The sequence below is a fragment of the Sander lucioperca genome, chromosome 17, assembly GCF_008315115.2.
Source record: "Sander lucioperca isolate FBNREF2018 chromosome 17, SLUC_FBN_1.2, whole genome shotgun sequence".
In the NCBI taxonomy this organism is placed as follows: Eukaryota; Metazoa; Chordata; class Actinopteri; order Perciformes; family Percidae; genus Sander; species Sander lucioperca.
In genome coordinates, this window is record NC_050189.1 from 25,881,238 (window position 1) to 25,904,143 (window position 22,906).

The following is a 22,906-nucleotide window of genomic DNA, read 5'->3' on the forward strand; positions in this document are numbered from 1 at the left end:
TGCCACGCGGAGGTATGTGCACAGCGTACATTTTAGAGTCAAGTATAATGAGCCAATAAAAGCCATCTGAGGATGTTTATCAAATATAGAGACGTGCTGCTTCCTCTGTTAACATCTGTGACACACTTCCACACCTGTACGTCCTGAAAATAGTGAACGTCTCATCTGATATTATCTTTGGCATAAAGAACACGCTTAAGCACAGATAAGATTATAAGAATGTTGTCAAAACATTACAAAATACATGAGCACACAGGAGTCGGTACAGAATGTTGTTTATTCATTTTCAATTCTGTTCATTTGACAGATGTCATGCCATTCCCAACCATTTTGTTTACTAGCACTCTGAAAAGACTTCAAATCGAGTCACCATACATGTTCAAACTTAACTTGTTTTTTTCTGTGTGAGGAATACCTTTCAGTGAGCACAAACAGGCTCATGAAAGAAAGTAAAACTGTCACTAAAACAATTTCTAAAAGATTTCTAAAAGAAACAAAAAAAAACAACAAAAGGACTGCTAAAGAAATGCCCAAAGAACAAAAATGGAATGTCTTTTACATAGTTGGACAATGGTCAACAATAAAAGTTCACAAAAGAACAAAATGCTCAATTGCTGAGTGCATGTCTGAGGTGGGTGCATCTTTTCCTACCACAAAACAATGACAAAAAGTCTAACTAAAAAAAAAAACGTGTTATAAACGTTAAACAAAAAAAAAACAAAAAAAACTGAATTGAACCAAGTTTGTACTGGCCAACATTCTGTATTTGTATGGCAGATTTCCTTTGACCCAATTAATTTATGTTCCGACTAAATAATCTGATAGAAAGTCCTATTTATTAAAAATAAAAAATAAAAAGAAAATTCCTGTATGTTTTGAATGTGCTATTTTATTCCTAAAGGATTAGGACTGACTTTAATTTCTTTTTAAAAAACATTTCTAATCTGTAGGTTCCTATAGTTTGGCTCCATCTTTAGCCTGTGTAGGGGAACTGCAGCAGGACGCCTTGTCCGGGTCCTAGGTTGATTTGGTCCAGGCCGACGGTGGTGTCAACCTCCAGCAGCTCTGTGTCAGTCGACAGCCTCACCGTGGCTTTCTCTGGCAACTCGACTCCTTCTGCAGGAACAAGGATCGTGGTGTTAAAAACAACCAATTACTGTTAAAGCGTAACTCTCGCCAAAATGCAACCTAGGGTCTTTCTGTGAATGTACCCGAGTCAAACTTTCGTTTAAAAGCATATTTAGGACGGAAGCGCCACTTTTAAAATGTACCGTATTTTCATTTTTCGGTCAAATGGCCTTTTGAATGGGAGTAATAGGGGCACTTTTATGCTAGCCTCAAAGTAGCTATTTTTAAAAGACTAAGAAGTCTCGACACAACATGAGACTTTGCTCGAAGTATCCCCAGGGGCTCTACACCTTAACTACACCGGTGCACAAGGGATATACTAAATCTGTGGCTACTTGTTGTGATATCGACTTGTTTTGACTGCCGAGGTGGTAGCGGACGGAAACAACAAGACCTACGGTGAGTTGTTCAAAACCTTTTTTTAGTAAACTCTGAGTACACAAACAATGAGGTCAATGCTTTCGTTAAGGTGTAGAGCCCCTGGTGATACTTGGAGCAAAGTTTCATGTTGTGTCGAGTCTTCTTAGTGTTTTAAAAATAGCTATTTTGAGGCTAGCATAAAAGTGCCCCTATTACTCCCATTCAAAAGGCCATTTGACCGAAAAACGAAAATACGGTAAATCTTAAAAGTGGCGCTTCCGTCCTACATGTGCTTTTAAACGAAAGTTTGACTCGGGTACATTCACAAAAAGACCCTAGGTTGCATTTTGGCGAGAGTTACGCTTTAATAAACGTTATTGGGGTAGGACACATTACACCTTAACTCAGTGTTCTCAAACTTTTTGTTCAATAATGTACCCTCTTTTTTTTTTTTAAATAACCTAGCTATATAAAGAGGCACAATATAACTGAAAACACCTAAAAGCTACATTTCAAATATTAGGAATCACTAAATGAATTCATTACTATACAGTGTGTAGTTATTTTAGGAATCACGCAAGACTTTTGAAATTAACATTTGAAAGAAATCTCATGTACTCCAAAGGACCCCTAGGGGTATGCGTAGCCCCATTTGAGAAACACTGCCTTAACTAGATCTTTCTGTTGAAAACTTGCCTGTATGTGCCAGTTTGAGTGCGAGCGTCTCAGGTGCTGCTCCCCAGTTGACGGCCGTTATGTATCTATCGCTCTGGTCCCACAGACGGAGGAAAGAGAGCGAGGAGGTGGAGGAGAAGAGAGGGTAGTAGTCGCCGTAGAGGAGCGAGCGCTCTTTCACTCGCATGTCGCTGAGGGATTTGAACCACTTCTTTACAGCAACGCGCTCCTTCCGCTCAGCCTGGAAAACGTGAGAATTGAAGAAAATGGTAAATATTTTTGACCAAGTCCTCACTACTTTGCTCAAAGACTCCCTTCTTTTTTTCTCTTTTAACACCGACGCTCACTGTGAAAACACTCTTACCTCGGCCGTCTCATTAGCAGCTCCTTCAGCAGGTTCCTTCTCTATGTCCCAAACCATCTTAGGAGATTCTGAACCCTGATAAGGAAATAAAAATGGAAAAACGGAAAAAAAAAAAAAAAAAGGTTACACTCAAACTGCTGTAAGCTCATTGAAACATTTGAACAGCTTCTCCGTTTTATTAGCTTACGACTGCCTGAAGGCCGATCTCATCTCCGTAGGTAAAGACTGGGGTTCCAGGCATGGTGAACAGCAGGAGCTGGTAAAGGCGGATCAGGCCCGGAGTCGTTGCTAGCTTCGACAGCTGGCTCTTTTGGGCGGCACCGAGACCCCAGGCCACACTTCTCTGCTGAGAGTGAAGGGTGTCCATGGCCTGGATGCGCTCCACACCTGTACACAATTAGATTAAATAATCTCATGCAGTGCACCATTTTTTTTGCACAAACTACTTGGTTTTCACACAATAAATGGACACTTCGCTCAGTGCAATTGTTAGCTTCTGATTTAAAAACACTGAGAAGGTGGAAATTAAATACACAGAATAAGGAGAGATGAAGTAAAGATGAAAATTAATGGATGCATTCTGTCCAAAATATTATGATATTGTGTTCAGAATAATTATAGAAACCAGCCCAAAACTGAAAAAGAGAAATACTTGATACACATGCAAGTATGGTGAGACAAACGGGACACTCCAGCCTTACCTCGACTACTGCTGCTGAGCAGGTTAGACAGTACCAGATCTACACCTGTGGTATTGGCGAGCTGAGATACCTCTGCAGCCGAAATGTCTTCAACCACACCCATCAGCAACCTGAGACAGAGAGAACGTGGTAAGAGGACACTGCTGACACTGGCTTCACTTAGTTGAAAGTTGAAAATGTTAAGTTACAGTGCAAGTTGTTTTAAGAATAGTATACAATCCTGATTGGTTAATTCAGCAACTTGAAATAACCCCTTGCATGTTGAAATAGATATATTTTTTTTATTTGACTGTGTAATTCCTCAAACTGTCCACAAGATGTCGCGTCAACATGAGAGGGTGTACAGAGCAACTGGCCTGGAGGCCTTTCTTGTTGATCTATGGACCCCACCCACAGTCCCCTGCCGCACTGGAATGCTTTTCATCTCCACCTTCCCTCAGGAAACATTGACATTTTACTCATGCTCCGAAAATTACTTTCCTAAGAAAGATCAGATTTTTTTTTTTGTTGCCAAACTGAGCTCCTGGTAATATTTAAATGAACTGTTCATCATACCAGCGTAGTCTCCAAATTCCTTTCCCTATCTGCAGGGAATAGCTAAATTCATTCAGAAGTCTTTCAAATTAAACACTCTTGTGTTCCTGCACAGATTGTCTACTTATGCAGAACCAAAGAGTCAGAAAATGGCAGCCGTAGTTACTTTTTATTGGTGTGGTTGCCATGGACGGCAGCCAGCAGCATTGACCAATCAACAGAGTTGGTGGCTACAGTGAGGGCAGATAGCTTGATGCCATCGACATCCAAATTCAGCCAGTACTCAGCTGCAACCTGAAAGAGAACAAGAGCACTTTAGAAACACAAGCAAGAACAGTTCAATGACATGGATTCTTTTCAGCAAGGAAATAACAACTTAGTAAATAAAAAAGGTATTACAGAAGAGTGTTTGTGTGTCCTACCTTGACTTTCTCCAACACATCACCAACATCCCCAGTGCTGAACCAGGGAGCGGCTCCCAGGTAGTTTGGAGTCAGGTCAAGCACCACAGAAATGCCTAAGAGGAAAAGTAAACAAAAACAGTTAGTGAACAACATTAAACGTTAGATACTACTCTCTTAATATTAACTGAGTATGAGCCCAACATTGGGGGTTCATACAAATGCTGGTGTGAGCTTTTAGACCCTAACTTATTTGTTTTATGATGACCTACCCTTCTTGTGGGCTTTTTCTATCACAGCAACCAAGGCTTTCTCATTTCCCCGGGTCGGGTTGATCTCTTTAAGAGTCAGGGTGTCCGGTTGGTCGGCCTGGACGTTGTGAAGCGGGCCGAGAACCAGGCCTTTCACCTTTAACTTGTTGATTTCGTCCAACTTTGCCTCAACACCTGGAGACAAACAGGAGGGACAGGAATGGAGAATGAAATGTTGCGTCAGTGTGAATTTCACATGGGGAAAAGACAACTTGGAGTTGATGTGTGAATAGGTAGCAAGGTCAGAGGAGTAGGAAGAGAGGGCAAAAGGCTAGAGAGACATTTTGATGGTTTAGGGACAGCAAAGTCAAAAATGCTGCTCTGGCTTGGTTTTGAATGCAGGAGCATGTGAATGCCCCCCCCCTCTACTGGCCATGTGAAGTCTGAGCACAAGGAGGTCCTTTATGTGAAAACAACACCAAGTCACGTGTGGTTGTTGGAATTCTGCCCAAGGCCTGTTGAAAACCCCAATGCTCCCTAGTAATTCACTTTAAGAACAGCAGTACAACCTGCCCTTCCTGTCTGCCTCTTAAAAAAAAAAAAAAAACAACAACAACAACATATATAGTGGAAATCCAAGTAGGAAAATTAAGGCTTATAATTGTGTCGGCTATGTTAAGTGGCATTTTGAAAAAAAAAAATAAAAGCCTGAAAGAAAATTACTTAATCACTTTTGAGATCTAAAATTAAGTCTGAAATACATTTGCAAACCACTCCAAAAATGTACGGGGTTGCTTAACCTTGACCGTAAATCTGAGGAATAGAGATATGAAAGACATGACTTGTAGGCTTTTTGTGTCCTTTAGACTCTGAGTCACTCGTTGTCAGCTTTGTCAGCAGTGTGGTATCTGACCAGCAGAAATAAGGAAACCCAAGACCATGTCACAAGGTGTATCCCTTGTGAATACGTGGGTTACCAAGACCACTTTGTAAAGATAATCTCAAATCCTTATTTTGGGAGTAAGGAGGCACCGTAAGCACACAAAAAAAGAACATTCAAACAGCAGCAAGAAATGTAACATAAAGATTCTGAAATGTACTCTGAAAATACATATTCACTAAAAAAAAAAAAAAAAAAAAAAAAAAGTACTCTACCTTCCAGTCCCTTAGAGAAAGCATCCAGGTCAGAGATTTGGTACAGAGATCCTTCGTTCCACCAGTTCATCTCAGGGATGGGTTTGCAGCGAGGGGCCTGGACTATGATCATTATGGCTCCAGCCAGCATGCCTACCCAGCCCAGCCAAAACAGGACAAGAAGCACCCACCGGGTTCGCACCCATCTAAACACAGAAGATGGAAAATAGGAAAATAAGATGTTATGACCACTGATTGTATGCCACACACCAATACATGACCTGTATTTTTTTTTTAACGGTTGTTATAGCGACTCTTGTCCAGTGGCTCTTACCCTGGAGTTCCAGCAACCTTCATCAGCTCCTCTTTGGACAGACCGGTGAATGTCACCTCGTCCTCCGGAACCTTTAGCTTGACGCTGCCATTTTTCTCTCCGCCTGCAGTCTGGCCATCGCCCGTCATGGGCTCCTTCTCAGGGTCCAGCACATTGAGCTCCACTTCCTTCATGTCGATCTCCGTGTCCTTATTCATGGTAAAGAATCTGATTTCTGTTAGATCTGGAGGTACGGGTTGGAAACACAAGGGGAGAAAGAGATAATAGATTGTTAACGTTAAGTTAATTAGCTTGTCTCTTCTTCAGGGCAGTCTTGTTTCACCGATGTGACCAAATACATAAAACAATAATGATGAAAAGAGAACAAAGTCACTTAAAATGTTAAGTCTATTACAAACAGTACAGTAAAGGCAAAAATTTAACTAAAGAGTTAGCTAGCCGAATCCAAAAGCGGAAATTAATATGGGGGTGATGCTAACGTTAACGTTAATTAGCTAACACCTTCTTATATACTGTCTATGGCTAACACTCGCATGTTAGCTAACGTTAACAGCTTCTAAACGTTCTAAACCCGCTGCAAATTAACGTTAACTAGCTACTTACATTGCACTTTGTATTTAGAGCATTTGTCGCTCATACAAAAATTCAAATGGGCAGACAACGCTTGAAAAAAAAAAAAAAAAAGTTTGTTACGCGGTGTGTTCAACAGTTGAGTGATGTTACACGATGCATTCGGCTAACGTTACAAACAGCGGTATTAACGGAAACAACAATGTAACCTTCACAATAAAACTGGATTGTTGCATTTATCAAAGAAGTGTAAAGAAGAGCACACCATGGACGTATTATATTAGCATACACTACTGTGTTCACTTCGTTGTGTATGCTTCCATATGGGCTTGTAATTAAAAAAAAGCAGGAAATAAAGGATATTGTTGCAAAATACATCCTTATGTATAACTTCTGAAATGTCTCGTTTTTTTCCGACATATAAGATAATGATGCAATATATTTACTCTCCCGGAAGTCTATGATTTTGCCGGTTTGCTCTATTTCTTAACGTTTCATTATTCGTTTGACAAAAACTTAAACTGAAATATTTGCCCAACTTGTTTAGCTAAGTCAGGTGAAATTGACTTAACCCAATCATAAACGGGCCCCAACAATGTTTATCCCGTGTAATTTGTCTTCTATAAAGATGATGAAATCATGCCCATTGATACGTCATCTGCTGATACACGAGGCTGTTTACAGAATTGCACTTTACTTCCCAGTGATGATGAATCTATAAAGCAGTTCAATTCGGAGTTACACAGTATTGCGCTTGTTCTGTGGCTCAACTCGATTAAATAGATTCCACATTACCTGTTAAAAAGCAACGTATACCGTCCGGGTTTGTTTTCTCCCCCTTTCCAGTCGTTAATCCTGTGGCCTCTTCTAATCTTGTTACAGGGAGGCTCGGTCTGTATTTGTAGTTGCCCTGGTTTCTCCGCCTACCAAGGGACGACCTGATACTCTCTCTCTCTCTCTCTCTCTCTCTCTCTCTCTCTCTCTCTCTCTCTCTCTTTCCCAGAAACAGAAAAACAGTAGCTAGGCTACTACACCCCATCCTCCAAACCAACAATCATTTTAATACCTATTCTATTCTATAAACCCACTTATGTCTATTATGTCTGTCTTTACACAGTTTCAGCATTTGCCCCAGTTTGTACAAAAGACAATGAAATGCAGATACGTTTGTGTGTTTTGTGTTTTTATTTCAGACTGGTGTAAAATTGTTGCCTCTCACTAAAAATATAAATAGGGGCTAATGGATATGACATTGGCTTGAAAGACAGTTGCCCTCATAAGTTTTAATATGGAAGGTAAGTTATATAGGCTGAAAATATTCTGTTAAAAATGATTAGCAATAACTAACAAGTTCTGTTTGGCCTTGCAAGCTTTTCCTAAAGATTATATAATCAGTTGCATAAGCCATGCTGATGACCAGCTGATACTGATTGATTGCATAGTAGCCTATCTAGGTTTGTGGTGAGGCCTTCATTCTCTTTTGATAAATGGAGATTGCCATTCTGTTCTTTAATCTAATTTAACCCCCACCTCATACCCGTTTTCTTCCTTTTGTTTTACCATACAGACTTCATTTGCACCATTTTGTCTTCTAGTAATCTATTCAGTCTGATATGATCATTCTCTCACTATAGTGCTCTCAAATGCATCAAAGTAAAGTAAAAATCCCTTCTGGGCTGAATTGGACTTGCATTACTTTCTGAATTTTTCGAAGTAGCTGAGCAACAGTGTTGCTGTAGTAAGCAAATTATTAGAAAAATAACTTATATTATATTACTTTTTTTTTTTCCAGTATAGGGTTCCATTTGTGCTAAACCAGGTCCAGAGAGAACCATCTCCCTTATTACCATAATGTACAATTAAACCTTCTTTATATATAGCTCGTTGTGTCAGGTTGTTGTTGACATTGCTGCTGTTTAATTTTGTCACGTTGCTGTTTCCGTCCGTGTTTGTGCTCTGAGTCTTTCCTCAGCTGTTGCTGACCTTCGTAGAGTTTCAGTAGCAGCAGACATCTAAGAAAAGCATCCAACAAATGAAATGTACATACAGTACTGTGGGATGTTTCAGGCCATATTTGTACAGGTCACAGTACAGTATGCACTGCAGCTGATCTTTTAATTTGTTGTAATTATTACAATGAAGAGTAGGAGAAGGAGGATGTTTTTGCTGTTGTTGTTGTTGTTGTTGTTGTTGTTGTTGTTGTTGTTGTTGTTGTTGTTGTTTATGTCAGTTAGCGACAGTATGCAACCTGAGATAACTTCAGGAACATGCTCCACCACTTTGCTCTGGTGTAACTGTATACCTTTGCCCGTGTGTGCTTGTTTTATGCACCTGCATGTTTTTGTTCACTCTCTATCCTATTGCCCTGAAGGTTGTTGTTTTTTTTAATGAATTTGTCTTTTTTTGACAAAAACTTTAAATCAAATGAAAATACACAGAGGCACATTTTCATTTACTTTTTTACTTCTTATTCAGAGCAATTTCTCAGGCGTTTTTGTTTGTAATAAAAAAATTCTAATTCTTTGTTATAAAAATATAACTCGTAGGATAATAACAACGCATTTGCTGTTATTTTATGTAAGTGGTTCTCAAATTGTGGTCTGTGGACAGTTAGTTACAGATAGTAGCTTCTGCAAAAAAAAGGATATTCTAACGAGTATTAGTTTTACCAGAAATATTGCTACTGAGAGAATGTGTGTAGTGCAGAAAGGTCAGTATAAACACATTCTCAATAACACCTTTCTAAATACCTTTCTATATTTGGGCCTGGGATAAAATCTTATTCAGTGGGCATTTATGGGCTGCTGCTGTGTGTCTATTTGTGGATCTGTGACATCATAACCTGTCATAACCCTGTCATTTAACCTCAATTATTGAGCCAGCTTTTAGAAAGTGTATCAAAACCTAGAACACTTTATGTGATGACCATTTAAATATAGCCTTGAACGAAATATGGGCCCACAACAAGTGTATTGCATTGTAGAGATGGTACTATCTCCCTCCTCTAGACAAATTCAAACACACACCATCTGTTTCTGTTTTTAGCTCGGCCTGTAGAGCATGTTTGTGTTTGGCAGTCAGGTTGTAACAGAGCTGTTGACTGTTGGCTGATGTGAACACACTGTCCTGTTGATCCAGGGAAATTAGTAGTGGACAGACATGAGGAAAAGAAGTAAAGGGAAAGTCTTTGTTTCTTATTCATCATCCCTCCTCTTTTTTCCAATTTGTCTGCTGTTCTAGACTAAAGACACCACTGTTTGGAGAGACATCCATGTTGGATAGTAGGAGATTTGGGGGAAAAACCAGGAAAGAGGAAGAGACAGAGGAGTGGCCGGCTCAGGAAACAAGAGTAAGGAAGGGGAGACACGTGAGACGGACAGAGAGGAGGAGGGGGCAGGCATGTGAAAACATGTTTACGAGCTGAGGGTGTAGTAAAACTTAGAACAAAATTTGGAACGGCACATGGTCACAATTATTAAAGGAAACAACACTGAGCTTTAGCAAGACTTTTACCCACATGTTGTCTGAGTCAAGTTGATCGAGACATCTCTAACAACCAGAACTAACAGGATAACCGAGCAGCATTTCAAACTTTATGTGACCGTGTATTAATTCATATGTTTTACAAATTGGCAACTCTGTCAACCACTAACAATGGAGATAAGTTCATGGAGGACACTAATGAAATAATTCACTCCAAGACTGTTCTGTTGTCAAGCCTGTGTGCTTTCGTTGCGCATTTGGCAGTAAAGCAGGGGCAGTATCGCTAAATCCATCAGCAAGCATGCACACAGTACCACACATAGAACAAAGAGAGAGAGAAAGAGGGAGGAAAAAGGAGAGCAAAGTTGATAGATAGTTTTGTAGGCAGGAGGGAGAACAGGCAGTGATTACTGTGCATTGCAGTACACTGGTGGTTCAGGGTTGCGGTTTCAGAAAGACATACACGCTTACTGCAGATATCAGTTAAGTTATTTCAACAGCAAGTGTTATGTCTTAAGTAGTAAACTAATTTCTTTTTTTCTTTTTATTAACAGTGGGATTCACAGCTGATTCTGTCACTTACATTTTGCCAAATTCTTACAGCATATTCAAGGTTATTCCACAGAACACAAAAAAGTGTCTTAACACACAGTTTAGACAGTGTAGTAGACCTATTAGATTGGTAACTGAGACAAATACAGCACAGTTTTGGGGCTTAACATAATCAAAAATATGGGTTATAAATCACTTTTTTCATCCTAAACTCACTAAGTGTAACTTTTAGCGGTGCCTGTATGTTCCTGTATTCTTCTGTAACAAAGTCGCCGGGCTGGAGGGACACACACACACACACACACACACACACACACACACATGAATACACACACAGGGCCTCACTATAAATCCCCGTCTGATCCCTCTGAGAGAGTTTATTTTGCAAGACAGCGTGAGCTTGGAAAAAAAACAAAAAAGCAATAGCAGAGCAGACATGGACCAGTTTTAACCAGTTTGGTTGGGGTCTTGTGCTTTCATCCCATTGTCTCAGGCTCACTGCAATGTGCAGTTCTATAGATCAAGAGAAATCCATAGATCACTACTATATCGCGTTGATATTTAGTGAGGGAAACATTTTATAAGGTCATGCAATACAAACATTCAATCATATTGGGTGTACTTAGAGACTTTGCCATATTGTGTAATTTTATTGCTTTATGTTCTGCTCCACTGATATCATTGTAGGTGTACATTAAACCACTGGGTATAACACACACACACACACACACACACATACACACACGCGCTATGCCTTGCTTGTACATTTTTAATAACTTATTTAATAACCTCTAATCTCTTTCCTTTTCTGTTTGTCTGAAATACATTCCCTCCTGTTCTTTCTTTGTTCCCTATGTGTGGCCTAGTTTTCTCTCGCAGACAAAGGGGAGACTGTTGAATGTGGAAAGCCTCTCTCTCTAAGTCTTTAGTGGCGTAAATGGAGAGCTAATATGGACAGAGCAGACACTAATGAGTTCATCACATGAGTACATTCACGTCAGAAATACATCAAAAATATATAAAAGAATAAATCACATTGAGTACGGCACTATATGTGGTACAAACTGCATATTAAAAAAAGAAGACACAATGACCAGTACTGCTGATACAATATGGTATATATAGGAAATACAAAAGGGTTAAATCAAAGTCACTGTCATCCTTGGGTTGCCCCCCCCCTTTCACACTCTGAACCACCAACTCTTTCTGTCAGCAGGAAACAGCAGTAGCCCATTATGTAAGAATGTGCAGGCCTCTCTGTGAGAAGAATGACAAACGGCTCAGTTCACAGATGTAATGCTCTTTCTCTCCACTCCTCCACAGAGCAGAGTGGCGCAGCGGAAGCGTGCTGGGCCCATAACCCAGAGGTCGATGGATCGAAACCATCCTCTGCTATTTTGCACATAATGTCCTGTTGTACAAATGTCTAACCTGACTGTATGTGCTGTACCTATACTCCATAAGTCACATATGCTCACAAAGCCATCTGTATATACCTCTGTGTGTGAAAATATAGAAGGATGTCATAAATACCAGCGGTGGAAGGAGTATTCAGGTATTTTACTACAGTGTAGAAATTGTCTGTTACAAGTAAAAGATCTGCATTCAAAAGTATTAGCATCAAAATATACTATAATATATAATATAAAGTAAAAGTAGGTATTATGCTGAATGTCCCATTTAAGAATAATGTATATTCTATTATTGTAGTATAACCATTGATGCATTAATGTGTACATCACTGTAATGTTGCAGGTTGTAAAAGTGGAGATAAGTTTAATAACTTTAGCCTACATACAGCTGGGTAGCTTGTGAATTTGATTTTGTGATTCCCCCCCCAGATCTATAAAGTCTAATCTTATCCTTTGATATTACATTGCTTGAGTAGAAGTACTTCCAGCACTGATACAAGCACATTAAAGCTGTAGCCTGAACACAACCTAATTTGACTTCTGTTTACTGAGCGTGTTAGTTTTTTGTCAGTGAAGCCAACCTATAGTGGTCAAGCAGGTTATCTCGTTACCTCATTTGTGTCTGCAGCACATTTCCCCTTCAATTTAGCAGGCAATTACCGGGAAAGAAAGCAGCACTGACCTTTGGCCTACAGCCTGTGGGATATATACAGTCTATAGATATAATCTCACACAATCTCACACTCTATCTATTGTTCAAGGCCTCCTTGAGGAGGTTTTACAGCTAAAAAGATTGGGAAAAGATTGTTGCACAATATGAATGCACAGCTGGAACTTCCTCAGCGCAGTGATGTCTGATGTTGCTCTCTTTGTTGTATTGTCTCAAAAAGGGTAAGGCCTAGACCTTTATGTGCTTATTTTATTTTAGCGTCTTTGACACAGAGACACAGACAATATGAATACAGATTTACATTGGTTATATCAGGAAGGTATCATCAAACAAGTCATTTTTATTTACTGTAAAGTCACTTTTCCACTAGAATTCACAGGATAAATTACATGAACCTTTAGCGCCCTCTGGAGTATTCCAATGGCCTCTACACTGATTTAAAATAAAAGGTGCAAAGGCAATACTGATGAAGATCACACATATCATGATACATTTGACCTATATTATGAATCTAACTTCCATTTTAATCAACCATCGTTATATCAATTGATTTTTAGCTAAACACTATTTTAACTAAAACGTTCTAACTACTGGTATATTCTATTTCATAAGCACTTGAATCTATGTTTGAGATATTTAAATAAGGTTCTCACACCTCAACAGTATATGTACCAACTTCTAATTGAAATGCAGTGTGTCAAGCCCTGATCTATTGTCTTGATTTATCAATATTAGAGCATTATAGAAAATGGTCTGAATAATACTATGTCAAAATATAATTACAGTTTGCAAAGAAATCATCCTAATTCCAACAGCATTTCAACTGCAAAAGCACATAGCGTGTACTGCAACTTACAATAGAACAGAAAAAATTGTACACGCCTTATGTTACTTTGAAGATGTCAGTGTTGGTGAAATATTCCAGAAGGGAAAAGATACAAAATAAACTGAAAGCCAAATTTAAATGTAATTAGTGCATTGCCATTAAGATTATTACAAGTAGGCTAATTATGTAAAAAAAAAAAAAAAAAAATACTTTTCTTTAATATTATTACAACATCAGACAATAAAGAAAATATAAAATAAATGTGCAAGTATTTAACCACTGCTACTGATGTTTAACTAATGTAACTTAACGTAACAAGTGCTTGACATAATTTGTTTTGCTTTATATTCAGTGACTTTACCTATTTAATGGGTACTAAAAAGTAAACATAAAATGAACATGATTATATAATTGTAATGTCCTGTACGCATTTTGAATGCATCCGTTTTCTTTGGGATCAATTTGACCCCAGACTGTTGTAGCTGGGTTATGGTATAAGGTATAGGCTATAGAGTTATACATGTATCAAACATAAGAAATATGACATTTTTACACACATTTGTGTAGATTGTTTTGGCTGACATTGAGGTCACTATCACATGCAATGTTATAGTTTTTAGGGCCCTAATTTGCCACAACCATACCTGTAGTAGTGCGAGAACTCCTGATACTGTATGTAGGGGAACTTTGGTGAAGGTGAAGCAACAGAAAGCCTTTTGAATACTGAAACTGGAAGGGTGATATTTTCCAGCCACCATGTCTCTGAAGACATTCCATGTTTTCTCCATGGTTTTCTCCCGTGTCCTACGCGACAAACTCGCAGCTTTACAGGATTTATAGGACAAGTAGGTCCAGCGATTGCCCACTCTTTACAAATACAAAATATGGGCTTCATGCACCGTCCAGCTATACTTGAAGTATGCAGGTGTAAACTGGGAAAGCACCTGAAGAGAATCAGGGCATGAGGGTGGTACTATGGCAGATGGACTGAATGGTCATACAATTACATGTGATATTTTGTTTCACATTGGACGCCCTGCGTGTGGAACTGCTGAAAAGGGGGTTATGTTTTATCTAGAGAGATATTAAGGTAGTCAACAAAGAGACATAAAACACTCTTTTGACACTACACATACAATTGGGTGATCTTTTTAATTACAATCATTTTCTGGAGGTTTAAGTTGTTGGGGTCAAATTGACACCAAAAATAACAGATGTTAGTACATTTCTCTCTACATCTACATCTACATCTTTCATTTGGCGTCGAACTTGAAGCTTAGCCACACAACGTAATCACGCATTTGCTGACGTCACCAACCAGGAAGTGAGCGGAGAGGAGGGAACAGCCGAATCACAACAGAGCTACTACAGCTTTGACAGCCCTGTTTTGTGTCGCTGAAACACGCTGTTTTTTCTGTTGTTGCCGGTAACTGACATGTCACGAAAACCCAAAGATGAATACTACCGTTTTTTTACCGTTACAGACCCACGCACACACGAGAAGGGACACACCGAATACAAAGTGTCAGCAAGGGTAGGTTTACACTCTTTATCTCTCTTTTGCTACAATACCAGCAACGTAAACCTACAATGTTACTATACCCAATAACTTTCTGTTGAGCTAATTTTATTTGTGGTTTGCCTTTATGTTATGTTATGTCACTTAAGTACGTAACACACACGTTATTGTACCATTATAGGCTTTGGTCAGTTAACGTTACATCAATCAGAAGTAACTGACTTTGTATTGTTATTCGTTTCTAACACAATGAAGCCACATAGTCATTAAAAAACAAAGGCTCTTTCACTCAAGTGGAACAACGCGAACTTGTGATTCAGTTCACGAGAACCCCCATGACCGCACTACTCCGTGGTCTACGCAGGCATGCATACACAATCTGATTGGATCATATCTTCATAGATTCAAGCCTTCATCACCCTCCCTTATGTTTATACACAAACATACTTACACATAACAACTGTACTGATCCACGACTTGTTGAAAATGTTGCCCGGTTTCAACACTGTCCTTTGATATGTCCAAAGGTGCCATAAAAACTGGTCTGCCACTTAATGGTAAACATGTTGTTCATGTAACAATCCGTCCTCTCTCCTCTGTGGTTTGTAGTTTGTGTCCAAGCGTCATCCGGAAGATGTGAAAGAGGTGGTCGTGTGGAGGAGGTTCTCAGAGCTGAAGAAGCTCCATGGAGAGTTGGCCTACACTCACAGGAACCTGTTCAGAAGACAGGAGGACTTTCCATCTTTTCCCCGCGCACAAGTCTTTGGTATAATGGGCAAAGATTGTGATACACTGTAGATAGATACACTCAATTCCAGCATGCTTACCAGGTTTTAACGATAAGGTTTTTTTTTTTCCTTGTCCGGCCGGGCCATTAAAAAAAAAAAGAAGTCAATTTTCATTTGCCCGTATTAAAAAAAAAAGTTTGAAAACAAAACCTGTCAAAAATAGCGTCAGGGAAAAAAACGTCAAAAAATATCAAAAAACAATGTCAAACTTTACATACTCTTTACTTATTACAACTTCACAAAATACATCAAAAAAAGCATAACCCCCCCCCCCACACACACCCACACATCAAAAATGCAAACAAAAATGTTGAAAAGAAAAGTCAAACTTTGAAAGCATCACAAGTGTAAAAAAAAAATGTCAAAAGCATCAAGCGCCAACGCAATTCTTGGTTGGCCAACGGCACATCCAAATCAAATGATTATGATACGATGATGCCCGAATGGGCAACAGGGTTGTTATATTTACTTGTCCGAAGTGGCGTTTAACTTGTCCCGGGTCATCGTGCATCCCTTATTGCTGAATCCTGCTTACCAAGTGGTAAGATCACTGACTAACTGAGTTGTTTGGTGTTCTGCAAGGGCTAGATAAATAACATAAATACGGTAACTCCTAATAGGCTACACTGCAGAGGTGTTTACACTGTCAGAGATGGTAATTCAATTCAACTAGGCAGTGGTTTGTAGCTTTTCTATACATTTAGCCTGTTGAGTGTCTTTCAGTCATCTCTGGCGAGGATACTTGTTCCAGTTTGCCTGTTATTGGCATATAGTCATGACTCTTGTGACACTTCCCCTCAGCCTATTACATTATTTTTCAGTGGTTACCGATTTACAACTGCAAAGGCAGCTACACAGTTGAGTCAAATACCAGTATACAGTTACCGTTTATAGTGAGTTTCAAGCTACCGTGCTGCATTGGTTGAATGCTTTGGCAAAGAGTAAGAGTGGTTCTTAACCCTCACAAATGCTGACTTGATGGGATAATTACTTAGCAACACTGCAAACTACAGCCAGAAAAATGTCCATTTGAATAAACACATCTAAAAGTCTCCCCAAAAACAAACATTGTAAGGTTGATCAGTCCGGCTTATATTTCTGCTGTTTGTTTCTGTTATTTTTTCCATGCAACGTAATGTCCTAGCATCCTAATCCACATTGCCATTATTATATTGTCTGTCTCTGTTTCAGGAAGGTTTGATGAGGCTGTGATTGAAGAGAGGAGGAATGCTGCAGAGGTCATGCTTCTGTTTACTACCAGCATACCTGCACTCTACAATAGCCCACAGCTAAAGGACTTTTTCAGAGTAAGACCCACACTTACACACATATAGAAAGTAAACAGATATGAAATAGCCACGCACATCTGCACACAGGAAAACATGTGCCAGACCAGGAGTCGTGTTGTAATGGACTCTCACCTTTCTGTTCCACATGTCCTACTTATCCTGCTTATTTCTCTCTCTTTGCTGTCCTTCTACCCCACACCACCTCCTTCCATCCTACCTCTCTCTCTCTCCCTACATTTACCCTGATTTCCTCTCTTTCTCCCTCTCCTTTCTCAGGGTGGTGAGGTGACAAGGCCTCTGGATGCCACCCCTCTGTCCTCTGCTGGGCCCCTGCCCCCACCTCTCATCCCACTTCCCAAGCGCAGGGCGTCAGACTGTGAACCCGCAGAGGAGGAGGAGGGAAGGGAGGCTCCCACCTTACCTCAAGACCTGGGCATCAACCTGGGCATCAACCTGGGCTTAGAAGAGGGAGAACCGGAGGTGGCGGCTGAGGCTTACAGCGAGATGGGAGGCTCTCCGAGAGAAGAACAAGAACAAGAGGAGCTTAGCGATACAGAGCTGGATGACAGAGGTATAAAACATCTGACATAAATTTACACTGGTGTGTACTTTTCTTTCCTTATTAATCTTGTTTTCCCCCTCCAGTTCCGTCTCCTGACCCTTGCCCAGCCAGAAACCACCAATCAGAGGAGTCCCAGGAAGAATTTGATTCACTGTTTGACTCTGTGGCAGAAGAGCAAGTTCCATCCTCCAAAGAGGAAGGTCCACCTCCTCTGACTGATAATGACTTGGCTGTCTTTGATCCCTGCTATAAACAAGGTGAAAATAAATGTCAATGGATGCACATGAAACAATACCAATGCTCTCAGCCTTCTCAAATCTGTCTTAATCTAATTACAGCCTGGTTTTCCGCTCTTTTGTGATTTATATAATAATAATAATAATAATAATAATAATAATAATAATAATTGAGTTTTGTTTAACAAATGAATGAAATAGCTCTGTGGTATAAATATTATTGCAGGCATAAAAACTTGCTTGTTTGGCATTTACTGCTCTCCCATTCATATCAAGTCATGGTAGAGTATAGCTGACCCACCCTCCCTCGAGCAGGATCTGATAGTGATTTCCTTGTCTTGTGGGGTAGCGTGGCCGAGCGGTCTAAGGCGCTGGATTAAGGCTCCAGTCTCTTCGGGGGCGTGGGTTCGAATCCCACCGCTGCCAATGAGCTTTTCCTATCTATGTAAGACAGAGAAGTAAGGAAATGTGTGAAGCAATCTGACATTTTTCACTGCTAACAGGCTTTCTGAGGAGCTGGATCTTGAACTCTTGAAAGAGTATGTTAAACTCTTATATACACAGCATAGCATGTTCTTTGGGCTCAAGTCATTTCCAAGATCATCTTTTGGTACACAAAGGCAACATTTGAATAAAGAAATTAGCCAATTTTGAAAGAACTATAGAAGATGATACATGTGTTTTAATGCAGTAGTTTGGCTAAGGTCTAAGAGAGAAGACACACCAGCCCGATAATTGGGCGTCGGGCCGTCTGGCGAGGTCCGTGACTCGAGTCTGTTCGGTGTGTCCCGTGCCGTCGGCCGTCCGAGGAGCCGTCGGCCTTCATTTGGGCCGACCTGACATGTTCAGTCGGGGACAGGGCAGTCGGGACTCACCCGGAAATGGGGAGCGGATGAGCCGCTCAAAATCTGACAAAAATCTTTTAAACTGACCTTTGTCAATCTGAAATGAAGACAGATTCAGAAACTGCACGGCCTATTTCTCGCTTAAAATGTTTTCAGAAACACGTTTCGGTGAACTATTTTAGTACAATATGAGATCGTATTCTGAACAAGCCGCCATGACAGTCTGGCTGTGAAATTCCGGAGAAAAAAGAACCACGTGATGCGTCGTTCAGCTGCCGGTTTTCATTTTCTGGGAAATAATCAGACTGTTAATGGAAACAATACAGAGCAGCGCCGCCTGCTGCTATGGAGACGTATTACGTTTCGCGCACGCGCAGAGCGTAAGCTCAAGTCGGCGTCGCCTCAGTGTGTTCTGAGGCATTTTTTGGACCTCGGGACCCGACTGATCAGACCGACTGGCTTTTCTGCCGACGGTCGGCCGTCTGGTTGGTGTGTCAGGGCCCTTAGTGCTGAATTAAGGCTCCAGACTCTTTACGGGGAGTGGATGGAATCCCACTGCTGTCAAGGGAATTCTTCCTGCTGGACATTTAGAAAGAGCAGTTGATTGTGGATTTGCCTTAAGTTGACTTTTTGGTGTATAGTCACGTCTAAGTATGGCTGCAACTAGCAATTATTTTCATTATCTGCTGATTACTTTCTTGACTAATTCATTATTTATCTAGCTATTTTTCAGAATACGATCTCATATTGTACTAAAATAGTTCACCGAATTCCTATTTTATCTGCTTTTATATATTTAACTGTTTTAATTGCTCTTCAGTGTTTCATTTCTTATACTGCACTGTAACTTTTATTCTTGTATTTTATCTGTTTTAAATTTTTTTAATCTGTTTTCATGTAAAGCACTTTGAATTGCCCTGTTGCTGAAATGTGCTATACAAATAAAGCTGCCTTGCCTTGCCAAAGCTGCCTAGCTATAATACATCAAACATTGTAAAAGGTGTAGATTATAATTTCCCAGAGCCTAGGTGACTTCTTCACAGCGCTTGCCGACCAACAACCCCCAAATTAAAATATTTCTGTTAAACATTGTATTAGACAAAGAACATTAGCAAATCCTTAAATGTGAGCTGGAACCAGACAATGTTTCCCATTTTTGCTTGAAAAAAAAACAAACATCCAGTGACTTTGTAGAGTCACTCCATATATTTTGGAGTGTTACAAATATGAAATCGAACATAATCTTACAATTGGCTTGTTGTAATTATTTCTCTGCTAGTAAATAAGTCATGTGCTCTTTTTTCCTCTCTATTCCAGATAAATCCAATTCTTCCAGTGACCACTCTGAATTGTTCTCACTGCCACCAGCCAGTCTGAAAGGAGGGGATGTGGGTTACTTAAACCAAGCTGCCACTGAGCTAACAGATGCAATGAAGAGGGAGAAGGAGGGAGAATTTAGTTCTGCCATTCGTGGATACAGGACAGCGGTGGATATACTGATCACTGGAGTACAGGGTGAGAAGACGTATGAAGGGATTGAGGAAGTTGGATTGCTGGGAAAGGGTAAAGCATTCAGTTCAGCAATAGTCCAATAATGTTTCCAAAATATTAATCAAAGACCCACATGCTAATGAAAAAGGGAAAAGTTAGTGATGAATAAAAAGTGCAGTGGTGCACATCTACAAAATGAAACAACACTGCAGCACTTTCTGTGTTGTCACTTTTTTGTGGTTATTTACAATCTTGCATGTGAGTCCAATTCACCCATTTCAATATTGCATTTTTACCTGAATGAACTCTGTCATGCCCATTCCTGCATAACGCCATGAGCCAGCTTTGTTGCTATAGTGACAGACCATGGACTCGTTTGCAAAAACTGCATGACGATGCTCCATGTGCATCAGCACAAATTACATTGTGCATTTAACTATAATGTCTTGTTTACCAGCAGAGGTTACATGTTAATTTATGTGGTAGCGTGGCCGAGCGGTCTAAGGCGCTGGATTAAGGCTCCAGTCTCTTCGGGGGCGTGGGTTCGAATCCCACCGCTGCCAAGTGATCATTTTCAGCTCAGTGTTCTTTCTGTGGTGTGCAATCTTAAAGTGTAGAAATTGGATTAATTCTCGTTATGACTTGGCTGTCTTTGATGCCTGCTATAAACAAGGTGAAAGTAACTGTTCATGGATGCACATGAAACAATATCAATGCTCTCACCCTTCTCAATTCTGTCTTAATCTAATTACAGCCTGGTTTTCCGCTCTTTTGTGAGTTTTTCGAAAAGTTTGTATCTTGTACCGATTCTATTATTTTTACTCCTGATTTCTTATAGGCTGAGTGGCTTTGAGAAGTTATGTTGAGCTGACACTTGAACATTATGACCCCAGGCTGTGGACCAAACATGAAAACACATAATTTTCTCCGAACTGATATCCTTTTCTTGAGCTTGGTTAATAATTGAGTTATGTTTAACAAATGGATGAAATAGCTCTGTGGTATAAATATTATTGCAGGCATAAAAACTTGCTTGTTTTGCATTTGCTGCTCTCCCATTTACATCTAGCTTTGGCAAAGTTTAGCTTACCCAGCCTCCCTCGAGCAGGATCTGATAGCGATTTCCTTAACGTACAGGGTAGCGTGGCCGAGCGGTCTAAGGCGCTGGATTAAGGCTCCAGTCTCTTCGGGGGCGTGGGTTCGAATCCCACCGCTGCCAATGAGCTTTTCCTATCTATGTAAGACAGAGAAGTAAGGAAATGTGTGAAACAATCTGACATTCAGCTCAGTGTTGTAGAATATGTAGAAATTGGATTCATTCTGGGTATGTGAAAGGATCACATGTCCTGCAGGTCATGGGATATCCATAAGTCAAAGGCTATTTGCTTTTTCTTTAGATTCTTGAAGATATTTCACCTCTCTTTTGACTAATTTCACTCTTTTAAGTAATTCACTTCTTTTTATAAATGACTTCTTTGAGAAATATATTTTAAGGGACACCACTATATTCTTTTATACATGCTGAACCAGCTTATGGAGATTTCTCAGTTTGTCAGAAAAAGAAGCATTTAATGCATGCATTAATCAAACAAAAAATAACTCTGGACCTTCTGGTGTGCTGTCTACAACAAAGCCAGTCATACACAGATCTAAATTAGCTTGACAAACTAACACAAGTATGTGTGTTATCTGCTACCGTGCTAACATGTGACAGCCCTCTAATGGGTTATCTAGGGTTACTTTGTGCCCTCTCAGTCCCTGAAATCCTTGGCCAATGAAACATTGACCTGTCCTTCCCTATGACAGCCCTCTAATGGGTTATCTAGGGTTACTTTGTGCCCTCTCAGTCCCTGAAATCCTTGGCCAATGAAACATTGACCTGTCCTTCCCTATGACTCGTCCAACAGTGAAATGACAGCTGTTATGAGGTAGCGTGGCCGAGCGGTCTAAGGCGCTGGATTAAGGCTCCAGTCTCTCCGGGGGCGTGGGTTCAAATCCCACCGCTGCCAAAATACATTTTGAGCTCAGCTGCTTCTTTTTTTTTTAGCACTGCTGTTTAAATTGATAAATAAAGTTAAACAAAATCTTTTTTAAGGAAGCTTTGACATACCTTTTTCTTCTTTCGCTACCTTCCCCTCTCTTTTCTCTATGTCCTCTTTACACTTTCACAGCAGCAGGACCAGGGACACTAATGCCATTATTGGACAGTAATAATGAAAATAATCATATTTGTCTTCCTGTCTACGTGTCTGTCTGTCTGTCTGTCCAGGAGACCCAGATCCAATACGCAGGGAGTCTGTGATGAGAAGGACAGCCCAGTATCTGAAGCACACTGAGATGTTGGTTGACAGGCACTCCTCGCCCACACACACTCACACACTGACACACACACACACACATACACAGGACCCTTAGATGCACACTTTTTTTATATACACTGTTCACACACACATAGACAGATCAAAGACAAAGAAGCTCAGGGTTGTGACATACATATGCACACACACACACACACACACACACACACACATACACACACACACGCACACACGCACACACACACACACACACACACACACACACACACACACACACACACACACACACACACACACTCACGTACTCATAGGCATACACAAATTCACAGTTATATACAGTATGTATGTTAACAAAAACTAATTTAAACCATTCAGAAATACATTCAAGTGCAAAACAACTACCAGCACACACACATACATAGACACACTCCTGAGGTACACACTACACTGCAGACTGCTACTT

The 22,906-nt window shown here is 40.1% G+C and overlaps 2 protein-coding genes and 5 non-coding genes across 7 annotated transcripts in view; 6 read left to right on the plus strand and 1 right to left on the minus strand.

The window, feature by feature from the left end:
- Positions 1-258: 258 nt before the first annotated feature.
- On the minus strand, positions 259-7,401 carry slc3a2a (solute carrier family 3 member 2a). The gene is made up of 11 exons (XM_031285057.2): positions 7,248-7,401; positions 5,883-6,105; positions 5,570-5,754; positions 4,436-4,609; positions 4,185-4,279; positions 3,929-4,056; positions 3,229-3,338; positions 2,715-2,914; positions 2,528-2,602; positions 2,185-2,404; positions 259-1,116 (listed from the first exon to the last, which is right to left on the minus strand). Exons 2-11 carry the CDS (start codon positions 6,077-6,079, stop codon positions 974-976), a joined length of 1,527 nt encoding a protein of 508 aa, XP_031140917.1. The 5' UTR covers positions 6,080-6,105; positions 7,248-7,401; the 3' UTR covers positions 259-973.
- A 4,409-nt stretch (positions 7,402-11,810) lies between these two features.
- trnam-cau lies at positions 11,811-11,882 on the plus strand. The gene has a single exon. It is a non-coding gene; the product is annotated as a tRNA-Met (tRNA).
- A 2,816-nt stretch (positions 11,883-14,698) lies between these two features.
- Positions 14,699-22,906, plus strand: part of snx15 (sorting nexin 15) — an 8,446-nt gene continuing 238 nt past the window's right edge. The window contains exons 1-7 of the mRNA XM_031285123.2: positions 14,699-14,929; positions 15,524-15,680; positions 16,894-17,009; positions 17,268-17,562; positions 17,637-17,810; positions 19,952-20,149; positions 22,395-22,906. The exon at positions 22,395-22,906 is cut by the window's right edge and continues 238 nt beyond it. Of these exons, the coding sequence (XP_031140983.1) occupies positions 14,831-14,929; positions 15,524-15,680; positions 16,894-17,009; positions 17,268-17,562; positions 17,637-17,810; positions 19,952-20,149; positions 22,395-22,540 (1,185 nt within the window). The 5' untranslated portion in view covers positions 14,699-14,830 and the 3' untranslated portion in view covers positions 22,541-22,906. The remainder of the gene's footprint in view (positions 14,930-15,523; positions 15,681-16,893; positions 17,010-17,267; positions 17,563-17,636; positions 17,811-19,951; positions 20,150-22,394) is intronic.
- Positions 18,134-18,215, plus strand: trnal-aag. Its single transcript has one exon. It is a non-coding gene; the product is annotated as a tRNA-Leu (tRNA).
- Positions 20,607-20,688, plus strand: trnal-aag. Its single transcript has one exon. It is a non-coding gene; the product is annotated as a tRNA-Leu (tRNA).
- trnal-aag lies at positions 21,263-21,344 on the plus strand. The gene has a single exon. It is a non-coding gene; the product is annotated as a tRNA-Leu (tRNA).
- trnal-aag lies at positions 22,053-22,134 on the plus strand. The gene has a single exon. It is a non-coding gene; the product is annotated as a tRNA-Leu (tRNA).